Source organism: Gymnodraco acuticeps, unplaced genomic scaffold, assembly GCF_902827175.1.
Source record: "Gymnodraco acuticeps unplaced genomic scaffold, fGymAcu1.1, whole genome shotgun sequence".
NCBI lineage: Eukaryota > Metazoa > Chordata > Actinopteri > Perciformes > Bathydraconidae > Gymnodraco > Gymnodraco acuticeps.
The window spans coordinates 436,168-448,950 of NW_022990549.1; the positions used below are offsets into that span (position 1 = coordinate 436,168).

Consider the following 12,783-nt stretch of genomic DNA (forward strand, 5'->3'; position numbering starts at 1 on the left):
CTTCGGCATCATTTTGAAACGTGTTACAATTAAATCACGGTCAAATATGTTCATTTTGTTGTAGTTGCCAGCGATGCTTTCACTAGTTTAGCATACTCAGCCCAGTTGTTGGCCCGGAAAGAACGTGGATTTTGGAGAGCCAGAAAACTGTGAAAAAGTACCCGTTACCTGGAACTACGCCTAGTGGAAACGCAACCAAAAACGGGCCGGGCACGGCACGCTTAAACCGTGCTCCGCGCTGTAGTGGAACTCCATAAGTGAGCTTGGTGTGACTGCCTTAACCGTATTGTTCTTGTATGGTAATGTTGTATTGTTTTGTAAGCGTACTGTTCAATGTATCATAGGTCCAATTTATAGTCACTTTATATATTAAAAGTTGTAGCTTGTATTGTCAAATGATACTTATACTGTCTGTTATGTGTGATTGCACCTTCGGGAATGCTTGGAATTTGGCTGTAAAGATATATAAAATCAGAAAAGCCATGAATGAGCTCTTACCTGTGTTTGTGGATGAGGGCGTTGAAGGCCATGCCGTCTCTCCAGCTGGTGCTGAAGTTGTGGATGTTGACGTTTGGATACCTGCACACGAAGAGGAACACTTCATTAAATGGAACACTGTTTTACATTTTCACTTCACATCCCATCAGTTAGAATAACTGATCTAATGGGAGCATCACTGCCAGATGGTAATAGCCTCAACGCTGCAGAGCACACAGGACAACAGCTACAAAGATTGAGTACAAATCTGTTCAATTTGTGACTTCTTGGAGATGAAAAGAAGGCAACAGGGCTGATGGGAAATGTAGTCTCAATATTGATTTTCACAAACTGGTTTTTAACTCTCACCCTGCGGTCTTCATCTGACACCAGAGCAGCAGAGCATCTTTAGCAGACTTCTTCTCCTTGTTGTCCTCCGTCTCCACGCTGATGTCCTGGATCTGAGACACACAGATACACACAGTGAGTACAACATAGAACATGTAAAGACTTTAAATGAGAAAGACGTCCAGCTTTTGTAAAAAGATGCAGCTTTTTTAATCATACATTTGGAGAAACTTAACAGAAGAGTTATATATATTTTGTAATTGTCTTTTGAGACGCTAAAGATGAAAACATGTTTTATTTAAAGCATTTGAAGAATAATTGAATGCATTTAAGGTGCATTTTGTTTTACATTCTATTCATATTATTTAGTTAGTGATTACATCTTCCCTTGTTATAGAATTGAATGCAAATTCTAGATGCAATTATATTTGTCTATCCATGGATAAAAGCTCACTTTATATATTACAACATTTCATCAAAATAGTCATAACGATAGTAAATATAATCATTTTACATCAAAACATTATGCATAAAACATTCATCATGTGCAGATCCCTGCTGCGGTTGCACATTCTTTTAAATGTTGGTTGTGTTTGATATTAAAGGTTTTAATGGTGCAGAGATTAAGAGAGTATACAGTGATCCCTGCAGCATGACGTCTTCCCCTCATGCACACGCTGACATGATGCGTTCACTGTCTGTCCTCACTCTGTGTCCTGACATCAACACACATCTGCACTTCCATACTTGTGAGGATGCAAACACTTTCCAAACATGTCCTCACTTTCTAAAATGTCCAGACTGTCGAGAAATGTCCTAATTTTTCAAACATTTCAATTAAAAAAACCTTATTTATTAAAAAGGTGCTCACTTTGGAAAAATGTCCTCACTATAGAAACCCTACTATATCTTAATTTTTGCAAATGTCAATTGTTCCATAATGAATTTGCTTTATAGATTTACCTTTCAGATGATGTCATCAGCATGACCCAGTGTTTGAAAAACGCCTTCAAACTTAAGAATTGTTTTTCTAAAACAATCCTCAATTTTAAAACTATCTTAAGCTCTAATAAAAGGTCCCCTCAAATATAGTACAAGAGCACACACACACAAATATGCACAAACACACACCTCACCTTCATTGATAGCGCCCATCAGTTTCAGCCTGACAAAAGCATGAGCCTCAACTGAGCCACAATCAGCATCAACACCACCAATGCATCACACACACACACACACACACACACACACACACACACACACACACACACACACACACACACACACACACACACACACACACACACACACACACACACACACACACACACACACACACACACACACACACACCACACACACACACACACACACACACACACACACACACACACACACACACACACACACACACACACACACACACACACACACACACACACACACACACACACACACACACACACACACACACACACACACACACACACACACACACACACACACACACACACACACACACACACACACACAGTGGTCCTGCTGTCAATCCATGTCATCCACTGCAGGAATTAAATCCACTAAAAAGAGTTTTTTTAATCCTTACGGCTTATAAAAGCTAAATCCTTTCCACCCAACTGTTCTCTGCCCTGATGACGTCATCCTCATCAAGATACACAACCACACACCCTGTAATGAAGAGTGTGACACTAAAGACACACAGTGAAACACAGTGTGATGACAGTCTCCTAAGCAGGGCTGCCATGCCTTTGAAGCAGATGAAGGCCTTCAAGGACTCAACAAAGCCAAAACTAAATAAAAATGTTTAGCACTTTAATAAATGTTTTGCATATTCAAAGCTAAAGTAGTTGAAGGTTTTCTTCTGATTGTTTGAACTGTGAAATATAATTTAGGATTATTCAATTCTTTAGCAATAATCGGTTTCAGGATGAAACATTTTGCTTAAAGGTCCCCTATTATACTGTTTTTCATCAATATATCACAGGTCTCAGATATATACAGAACCTGTCTCTGATTGGCTGAAACACCAAACGGATCATTGCAGCATTACCCATAATCCCCTCTGTTTCAGCCCTGTTTCCAAAGTGCTGATTCTCTGTCTGTTACTTTAGATGAAAATAAGGAGCTCCTCCCCACGCCCCTCTGAGAGACATTTGGTTAAAAATAACTCAATGGTGCTCTAGGAGGAGATTCAGGTGATAAGGTGGGGGGGGGGGGGGGGGTTACCTTGGTTGCTGATTGGCTAATGGTTACACAAGACAAAACATCGTTATGACATCATAAAGTGGCCAAAATCTGATCAGGGACACATGTTGATGTAGAAGAGACATGAAGAAGAGGGGACACATGTTGATGTAGAAGAAACATGAAGAAGAGGGGACACATGTTGATGTAGAAGAGACACGAAGAAGAGGGGACACATGTTGATGTAGAAGAAACATGAAGAAGAGGGGACACATGTTGATGTAGAAGAGACATGAAGAAGAGGGGACACATGTTGATGTAGAAGAGACATGAAGAAGAGGGGACACATGTTGATGTAGAAGAGACATGAAGAAGAGGGGACACATGTTGATGTAGAAGAGACATGAAGAAGAGGGGACACACGCTGATGTAGAAGAGACATGAAGAAGAAAGGACACATGTTGATGTAGAAGAGACATGAAGAAGAGGGGACACATGTTGATGTAGAAGAGACATGAAGAAGAGGGACACATGTTGATGTAGAAGAGACATGGAGAAGAGGATTTTGCATAATAGGTGACCTTTAATTCCTATTATTTTTTGACAGCACCTGGAAGCTTGATGACATCCTCCTCAATCCTTAATTCCCATAACAGTCCCATGACCCTTCTTGTCATTTGGATGCTCTATGCGGCGGTGGTTGTGTGAAGTTACCTGGAAGCGCAGGATGATGGTCCAGATGAGGCCGAGCACCAGGCGGTGGTTCCCGTCCACGATGTCGTGAGAGCCCATGTTCTCCAGGTGAACCCGCTGCTCCTTCAGGAACTGCAGCGCTTTGTCCACGTTCTCCAGGCAGTGGATACGCATCCTGCCTTTGGTGGGCTTGGGCTGAAACAAAAACACAAGAGGAACATTTAGTATTATTAATAACACACGTAAGATGACCTGGAGGCAGAATTTCTTTTTGTGGTTAGTGAGTCTCCTGATGCAGAAGCAGCTGCAAAATTACACTTTTCATTGGGTTCAATGTTGAGTAAGAGTGCCTTTTATAACGTCACTTTAACTAAACAATATCACTAAATCATAACTGAAATATAAACATCCCAAAACTGGGAATCAGTTGTTAATATTAGAGCAATAAATAACTTCAAGTAACAAACGTTCACATAAATATTAACAAAACTACGGTCATGAACTGCAGACGGATCCAACATCCAAATATGTTTTTTTTGCACAAAAACAACCGGGAGGACCAAAAGTTTTTTAGTAGGAAGGACCGGCTTCATGAATGTAGGACTAACACATTGTGGGTTTTGGAGTTTTATGGGCTTTGTAGAACAAATATAGAACATAAAAGCTTGTACATTACTTTTGAGATAAAAAGGAAATGTCCTAAAATGTCCCCATTACCTTAGTGAGAATAATTGAATCCGAAGCAACAGAGGAGATGAACAACATGATCCCATAAAAGCTTCCTCTGCCGTGAGGACAGATTCCTCGGCTGCTCCTGGAGGCGTTTTGGCTCAAGACAAACCCTCCATGTTACTCAATGACTTCTTTCACAACACTACCACCCCCCCCCCCCCACTGTTACTCTCTGCATTCATCCAGATCACCACTTCACTATCACTCTGCCAGCTTATTATAACTAAATATCCGTCTTTCTCTCTCTTTCCCTCTGCTGGTCATTTGTCTTTCCCTCACTTCCTCCTCCAATGTGCCACTGGCTCTCTGCTCTGACAGAAAGCATTCAATAACTGTAAAAATAAAGCGGAATAAATAAATGATATTTCATGTGATTGTGAAACAATTAAGTCATTTCCTGGCTGGCTGTGTTTTGTCTCTGTGTGTTTGACAGGTCGTGAAAAGACCGGATGATGCAGGGAGAAGAGGCTGGAGGGACGCCAGGAAGACAAGAGGAAGAAGGAGAAGAAGAAGGAGACCTAACTGACCTCAATATATTTATTACACCACATTTTTCTTATATTTCTAGTAGTACATAAAAGGTTTTCCTAGTATTATTTTGAGTAAATCAATATGCAGAAAACAAGAAAAAAGTGACGGAAAAACTCAATAAACAAATTCCTCCTGCAGCACCAGCGTCCCAATAACCCTTTTAAGAAGTCTCCTGACACAGAAACATGTCATATCCAACACGACAGCCTGCAGCAGCCAAGAGACAATGTTAAAGTTGTTTTAAATACTTTTGTGTGGAAACTAGATGCTTAAAAAAAACCTTTCGGAGATTTTTTAAAAGCAAATAATTCTATGCACCGGTGGAATCTCTTACAAAATGTTCATATTTCTCTTAATGCATAATCCAGCAATGTGGTACAAAGCCCAGTTATTATTGATACAAGTGAAGTGAACGCACTGAGGTACACAGATGGAGGTGAGTCCTGTTAATGAATATGAGTCATAAGGGCTGTGGTCAAACAACCAGATAAGAAGAGTGTGTGTGTGTGTGTGTGTGTGTGTGTGTGTGTGTGTGTGTGTGTGTGTGTGTGTGTCTGCAGCCAGAGAGGGAGAGAGTGTGTGTGTCTTTGTGTGAGTGTGTGTGTGAGTGAGAGAGTGTGTGTGTGCAGCCAGAGAGTGACAGAAAATGAGTGTGCGTGTGTCTGTGTGTGTGTGTGTCTGCAGCCAGAGAGGGAGAGAGTGTGTGTCTTTGTGTGAGTGTGTGTGTGAGTGAGAGAGTGTGTGTGTGCAGCCAGAGAGGGACAGAAAATGAGTGTGTGTGTGTGTGAGAGTGAGTGTGTGCATGTGTGTGTGTGTATGTGTGTGTAGTGAGAAAGAGAGAGAGAGAGTGTGTGTGTGAGAGAGAGATAGTGACAGAAAATGAGTGTGTATGTGTGTGCGTGTAGTGAGAAAGAGAGAGAGAGTGTCTGTGTGTGTGTGTGTGTGAGAGTGTGTGTGTGTGTGTGTGTGTGTGTGTGAGAGTGAGAGTGTGTGTGTGAGAGTGTGTGTGTGTATGTGTGTGTGTGTGTGTGTGTGTGTGTGAGAGTGAGAGAGTGTGTGTGTATGTGTGTGTGTGTGTGTGTGTGTGTGTGAGAGTGAGAGTGTGTGTGTGTATGTGTGTGTGTGTGTGTGTGTGTGTGAGAGTGAGAGAGTGTGTGTGTGGTGTGTGTGTGTGTGTGTGTGTGTGTGTGTGTGTGTGTGTGTGTGTGTGTGTGTGTGTGTGTGTGTGTGTGTGGTGTGTGTGGTGTGTGTGTGTGTGTGTGTGTGTGTGTGTGTGTGTGTGTGCAGCCAGAGAGTGACAGAAAATGGAGAATATAGAAGCAGGTCACTTTGCAGCAAGATATCAGAGTATTTCCTGAAAATGACAAAGTGTATCGCTCGTATCTTTTCAGTTTGTTAAAGAAAACAATAGCTTTTGCACCTCCCCCTCCTCTGCTGCCCTTTCCAAAGAAAAGCCCCACAGTGTGTGCACTCACCAGCCTCTCTCCGGACAGGACCTCCAGCAGCTTGATGAGCGAGCGCCCGTCCCTCAGGTCCATGTACAGGTCTGTGATCCTGCAGGAGACCCTGGACAGGTGGGAGTTCACCCACTTAGTGAAGGTCTTCTTCTGCACCGCCTCACGCTCATCTGCAGAGAGAGAGGTCAGAGGTCAGTGAGGAAACAGGAATTGAAGCTATAACAAAACGTAAAGACTAGGAGGAAACTTGGGGATTGTAGCCTTTGACCCTTTCTCAAAGTCCAACGTGATGTCTTTAACCGTCTTGTTTTGTAAAATGTTCACTTTAATATGATATAAAACAAAGAAAAAGGCAAATCTAAATACTAGAGGCTGAAAACTGCATTTAGATACATTTTGTTGATGAATATGAATTAAGAGATTGATCGACCCTTTCACTCGAGTAATTGATTACTTGGAGTGTCTACGTGTGTCCTAAGTGTGTGTGTGTTCTGAGCATCCCATAAACTCATTGTTCCTAGAAAGGTGTGTGTGTGGGAGAGGTTTCCTGTGTCTGACAGAGTAGACTAAATCATCACCACACACACACACACACACTGCTGTGTGTGTACAGTATATCAGAGTGTTTCCTTAGATGTCTCAGTTGCCATGACGGACAGGAGGAAGTTGCATAAGGAGGAGAGGGCGTGACACCTCCCACACACTCACAGTATTTTACACACACACTGAATAGAAAGTATTTTTCTTCTGTAAAGTAATTATTCAAAACAGTATGTTGCTCTTATCCAGCCGCTGATGTTCTAATAAACACACACACACACACACCTTTTGTGTTTTTTATAATAAGCTTCTTTTAGAGCCGTCATTTGTGAAGTTAGTCAGAAGAGATTTGCATGACTTCAAATCATTTACATCATGAGACAACTGGAGCCAGCTGCAGAGTGAGAGACACTGCGTTAGCACATTATCTACTACATGTGAAGTTTAATTAACTCACACTTTTCATTATTGCTGGCGTGAGGAGGAGTCCAGTCATGTTTGCTTTTTCTGGCAAATCTGCATCACTCAGGGCTCAGTGAGAAATATCACGTTTTCTCCCAGTTGGACACACGACTGTATTACTATACACGTCTGCATGCATGAGGTGAAGGTCTCAGTTTCTTTCCTTGATCACAAAGCATTATTCTTCCAGCCCATGGCACCGTTTACAAGGCTCACTTTTCCAGGATTTGTTTTTCACTAAACTTAATTCGTCGTGTAAAAATAAGTTAATTTTGTTGGCAAAAGATGGACGATGGACTGATGCTCTAACTCGGTGCTGAAAAAGAGACACGAATGAACTCAGTTTGACCCCTGAAAGGAAACAGGACACACACACAAGTGATAAGAACCCCTGACTGTTTTATACATGCAAACAAATATGCATGACCTTCAGTGTGTGTGTGTGTGTGTGTGTGTGTGTGTGTGTGCAGAGGGACAATAGCGTGATTGTTCGCTGGCATTCAGCAGCTTTATCACTCGGCACAAACACACTATGGAGGATTCCTCGTATCACAGTGGAAGCAGAGATATGTCGGCAACAAGACCACACGCCGCCAAAAATCTGAGAGTTATCTGAAGAGAGAAGTAACATGGACGCCTGCACGGAGCCAGACACACTAAACACGCTGCAGCCATCAGGGGGAAATCCTTGACTCTAAAACCTTCTTCCTACAGGCACAACCCAACGACAAATACTCAGGTTTTCTTTCTGGTTAGTAGAGTCAGTCAGAGTAAGGGCCAGTGTCTTTTTTCAATTCTTCCCAATGAAGAAAAAACTGAGTCAGACCGTTGACATGCACACAAACCTATATAACACACTAGAGGAAAGGGGAGACCCCAAAGAGCGTAATAGGGCCTCACTAATGTCTATCAGACAGCGCTAAGTCATCATTATTTAATATTTATAGCCTTCATATTAATTTAATACATTTTTTCCTTGTCTGATTTATGAAAATAAATGTTTGTATGCATTTCAGGTGACTGTGGACACACACACACACACACACACACACACACACACACACACACACACACACACACACACACACACACACACACACACACACACACACACACACACACACACACACACACACACACACACACACACACACACACACACACACACACACACACACACACACACACACACACACACACACACACACACACACACACACACACACACACACACACACACACACACACACACACACACACACACCTCAATGTCTTCAAAGGATACTGTTGCATCCACATCACAAAGCCGATTGTTAGTGTGTGTGTTCGAGGAGAACTAAGGTATTGACGGGATGTCTTTCTGTAGGTCAATAACACAAACACACACCCAATTACCGCTTAGCATGACCTTAACCTGAGGAAACACACATGCCAGATCATTTGGTTGAAAAAACAAAAAACACACACAGGAATGTGCATCCTGAACATCATGTGAGGTGCTTAATTCTTCGTATCATCGTGTGAATGCATCACTCTCATAAATCACACAAACACACAGAACAATTGTCAATGCATCATGGGAAGTCAAGGTCCAGATATGACAAGAATTCATAACCGAGTGTACATGTACACACACACACACACACACACACACACACACACACACACACACACACACACACACACACACACACACACACACACACACACACCACACACACACACACACACACACACCACACACACACACACACACACACACACACACACACACACACAACACACACACACACACACACACACACACCACACACACACACACACACACACACACACACACACACACACACACACACACACACACACACACACACACACACACACACACACACACACACACACACACACACACACACACACACACACACACACACACACCAGAGTAAGGGTAATATTCGGCGGCCTCCCAGTTCCTCCTGTGGGAGATCAGGAATGCTAGAATCCAGGAATTGCAAAACTAGAAGTGTGTATTTTGATAAGGTTATACGATCGTCGGTGTGTGTTTGTGTGTGAGTGTTGTTGTGTGTGTTTGTGTGTGAGTGTCGTTGTGTGTGTTTGTGTGTGAGTGTCGTTGTGTGTGTTTGGCTAAAGTCATGCAATCCAGTGTGAATGGCCCAGAACTGGGTTACATTTGGAAAAACAGCACAGACACGGGAGACTGAACAGAGCAGTGTGTGTGTGTGTGTGTGTGTGTGTGTGTGTGTGTGTGTCTCTGTCTGTTAGTGGAAACAGATGTTTGATATGTTCGGCCTGTCTTACACACACAGTCCTCCTCCTCTCTCACTGACACTTTTGAGTGTCAAAGAGTTATTCCGTGTACAACCAGAATTAAAGTCTTCATTGTGTTAGTTTCTTTTTGACAGGAAAAAAAAGCTCTACCTACAAATATGTAACCTGCATCACAGGTGCCCTTGACTTTCAATCAGGAATGAATTTCAATATTTTTTAAAGGAATATATCTTCTACTTTGATAGTTTCCCAATAAAGGATATGAGTTGTGATTATTCTTGTTTAGTATAATAGATGTGAAGAAGAGAGATCATTAACACACTGAATTTCAGGTATGAACAAAATGGCATCCAACAAACTGAAGTTACCTGTAAAATAATGTGTAAATGCTTAAATGAGGCTACATTCCCTTAAAAGAAGGCCTAGAATAAACAAAACTCAGGAAATAAAAGCTATGAGTTTCATCATGGTTCCAAAACATCCTACAGTCAGACAGCAGGACACCGGCAGATCCCTCAGCCAATCACAGGACACCATACTGAGTCTGCAGGAGGCCCAGCCAATCACACTGACCTATGTTAAAGTCTGAAATCTGAGAGCAGAGTCTGAATGAATGCAAACTCACACACACACTCACAGTGCTGCAGTGTGTTCCCATTGGAGCAGAAAGTGAGGCAGAATGTGAACAGAGGACCATTGAGAGTGAACACTGCCTGATTATCAGCCGGCAGACATATGTCCCACACACTCAGCTCCTTTCAGACAAAACTGTTTGGGTCCCGTCCAGATCCAGTCTCTTTAAACCCCAGACCAGGCTAGATTAGGGCTTTGGGTTGGGGTTCATCTGGAGTTAAAATAAGGCTAACCCAAATTCAAAGCCCTATGAGGAAGTTTGACCGACCGTACACTAGGGCTGCTCGATTATGGCAAAAATCAGAATCTCGATTATTTGGCTTTTACAGGCCAGGTGACACTTGTGCTTTTAAATTTGGGTTTTTATCTTACTAGTGTTTTGGATTGTTTTTACGTCATGTAGGAGTTTTTCAGTCGGTGGCTTCAGATCTGGTTTCATTGTCTCGTGTTTTACATTTGTTTCATGTCCTGTCTGTTTTTATGCTATACAGTTGTTGATCTACAGCACTTTGTTCAACTCTGTTGTTTTTAAATGTGCTATCGAAATAAAATGGATTGGATTTGGGTCAATAATTGTAATTGCGATTATTAAATGCGATTATTCATTGACTTTGAAAACATCCATTTATTGGAAAAAAAAAAAAGTGACCAGTATGTTTTTAACAGTTTAGATTACCCTGAACTTTAAGTAGAATTCAACTGAAACACCAACAAACAAAAAAAATCGTTTTATTTCGATTACGTTGTTTTTGTAATCGTTGCAAGCCATAATCGTGATTAAAATATGATTAATTGAGCAGCCCTACCGTACACATCTGGAGGAGTTAGTCAGCCACTGGGTGGGACAATGTGGAGTCTCCAATTAATGAATTTGAAGTAGCTAAACTTTTTTTGCGAAATCGTCATCATTTAAAAAGAGGCCCTGTAGTTGTTCTATAGGTTTGTTTTTGCATTTAAATGGTCTGCAAAGGCTACAGTCCCTGTGTTACCTCCAGAGGGAGTCATCGGTATTCTTTGTTTACTTCTGTAACATAGTGACATCAGTATGTAACAGTTGCACTTCTATTGGCTAGCACTCCAACACATAGTACGTGATAAAGGACGGGACATCTCTAAGCGGTTGACCAATCACAACAGAGCCGGCCAACTAACCAATCAGAGCAGACTGGGCTCTGGTTTCAGACAGAGGGGGAAAATAGGTGCTGCAGCACAGGCAGTATGAGAACAATAAAGAGCTTTTTGAACATTAAAGCATTGAGACATGTAGAGACACTACATACTGATATACACCTGAACATCAGCAGGAGAGGACTCTTTAAAGTAGAGACACTACATACTGATATACACCTGAACATCAGCAGGAGAGGACTCTTTAAAGTAGAGACACTAAATACTGATATACACCTGAACATCAGCAGGAGAAGACTCTTTAAAGTAGAGACACTACATACTGATATACACCTGAACATCAGCAGGAGAGGACTCTTTAAAGTAGAGACACTACATACTGATATACACCTGAACATCAGCAGGAGAGGACTCTTTAAAGTAGAGACACTACATACTGATATACACCTGAACATCAGCAGGAGAGGACTCTTTAAAGTAGAGACACTACATACTGATATACACCTGAACATCAGCAGGAGAGGACTCTTTAAAGTAGAGACACTACATACTGATATACACCTGAACATCAGCAGGAGAGGACTCTTTAAAGTAGAGACACTACATACTGATATACACCTGAACATCAGCAGGAGAGGACTCTTTAAAGTAGAGACACTACATACTGATACAAGCTGAACATCAGCAGGAGAGGACTCTTTAAAGTAGAGACACTACATACTGATATACACCTGAACATCAGCAGGAGAGGACTCTTTAAAGTAGAGACACTACATACTGATATACACCTGAACATCAGCAGGAGAGGACTCTTTAAAGTAGAGACACTACATACTGATATACAGCTGAACATCAGCAGGAGAGGACTCTTTAAAGTAGAGACACTACATACTGATATACACCTGAACATCAGCAGGAGAGGACTCTTTAAAGTAGAGACACTACATACTGATATACACCTGAAAGTTAGATTAGCATAATAGGGCCTCTTTAAAGTATGCCCAATTTTAAAAAGTGAATATTTTCAAGTGTGAAAGTGTAAATGAAACTGAAAATTCATGAATCGTCATGAGTGTCCTCTTTCTTGTTACGTCAATTACTCTTAACTGAACCCCTTTCAGGATAAACCTGCTTCAAAGCGTGGCAGCGGCAGAACAGTCAAACTAACTAACACACACACACACCCCTCCACAGTAGATGTTTATGTCCTTGAAGATAAGATAAAAAAATAACATTCACACACACTGATACATCTTTCAAGGAAAGGAAACACCGGCGAGCAAAATCT

At 41.7% G+C, this 12,783-nt stretch overlaps 1 protein-coding gene across 1 annotated transcript in view; it reads right to left on the bottom strand.

Annotated features, from left to right (window-relative positions):
- The window catches only part of sptbn1 (spectrin, beta, non-erythrocytic 1), a 116,755-nt gene that overhangs the window by 50,782 nt on the left and 53,190 nt on the right, over positions 1-12,783 (bottom strand). Inside the window, exons 3-6 of the mRNA XM_034227378.1 lie at positions 6,462-6,613; positions 3,745-3,918; positions 847-938; positions 499-579 (exon numbers count right to left, since the gene is read on the bottom strand). Of these exons, the coding sequence (XP_034083269.1) occupies positions 499-579; positions 847-938; positions 3,745-3,918; positions 6,462-6,613 (499 nt within the window). The remainder of the gene's footprint in view (positions 1-498; positions 580-846; positions 939-3,744; positions 3,919-6,461; positions 6,614-12,783) is intronic.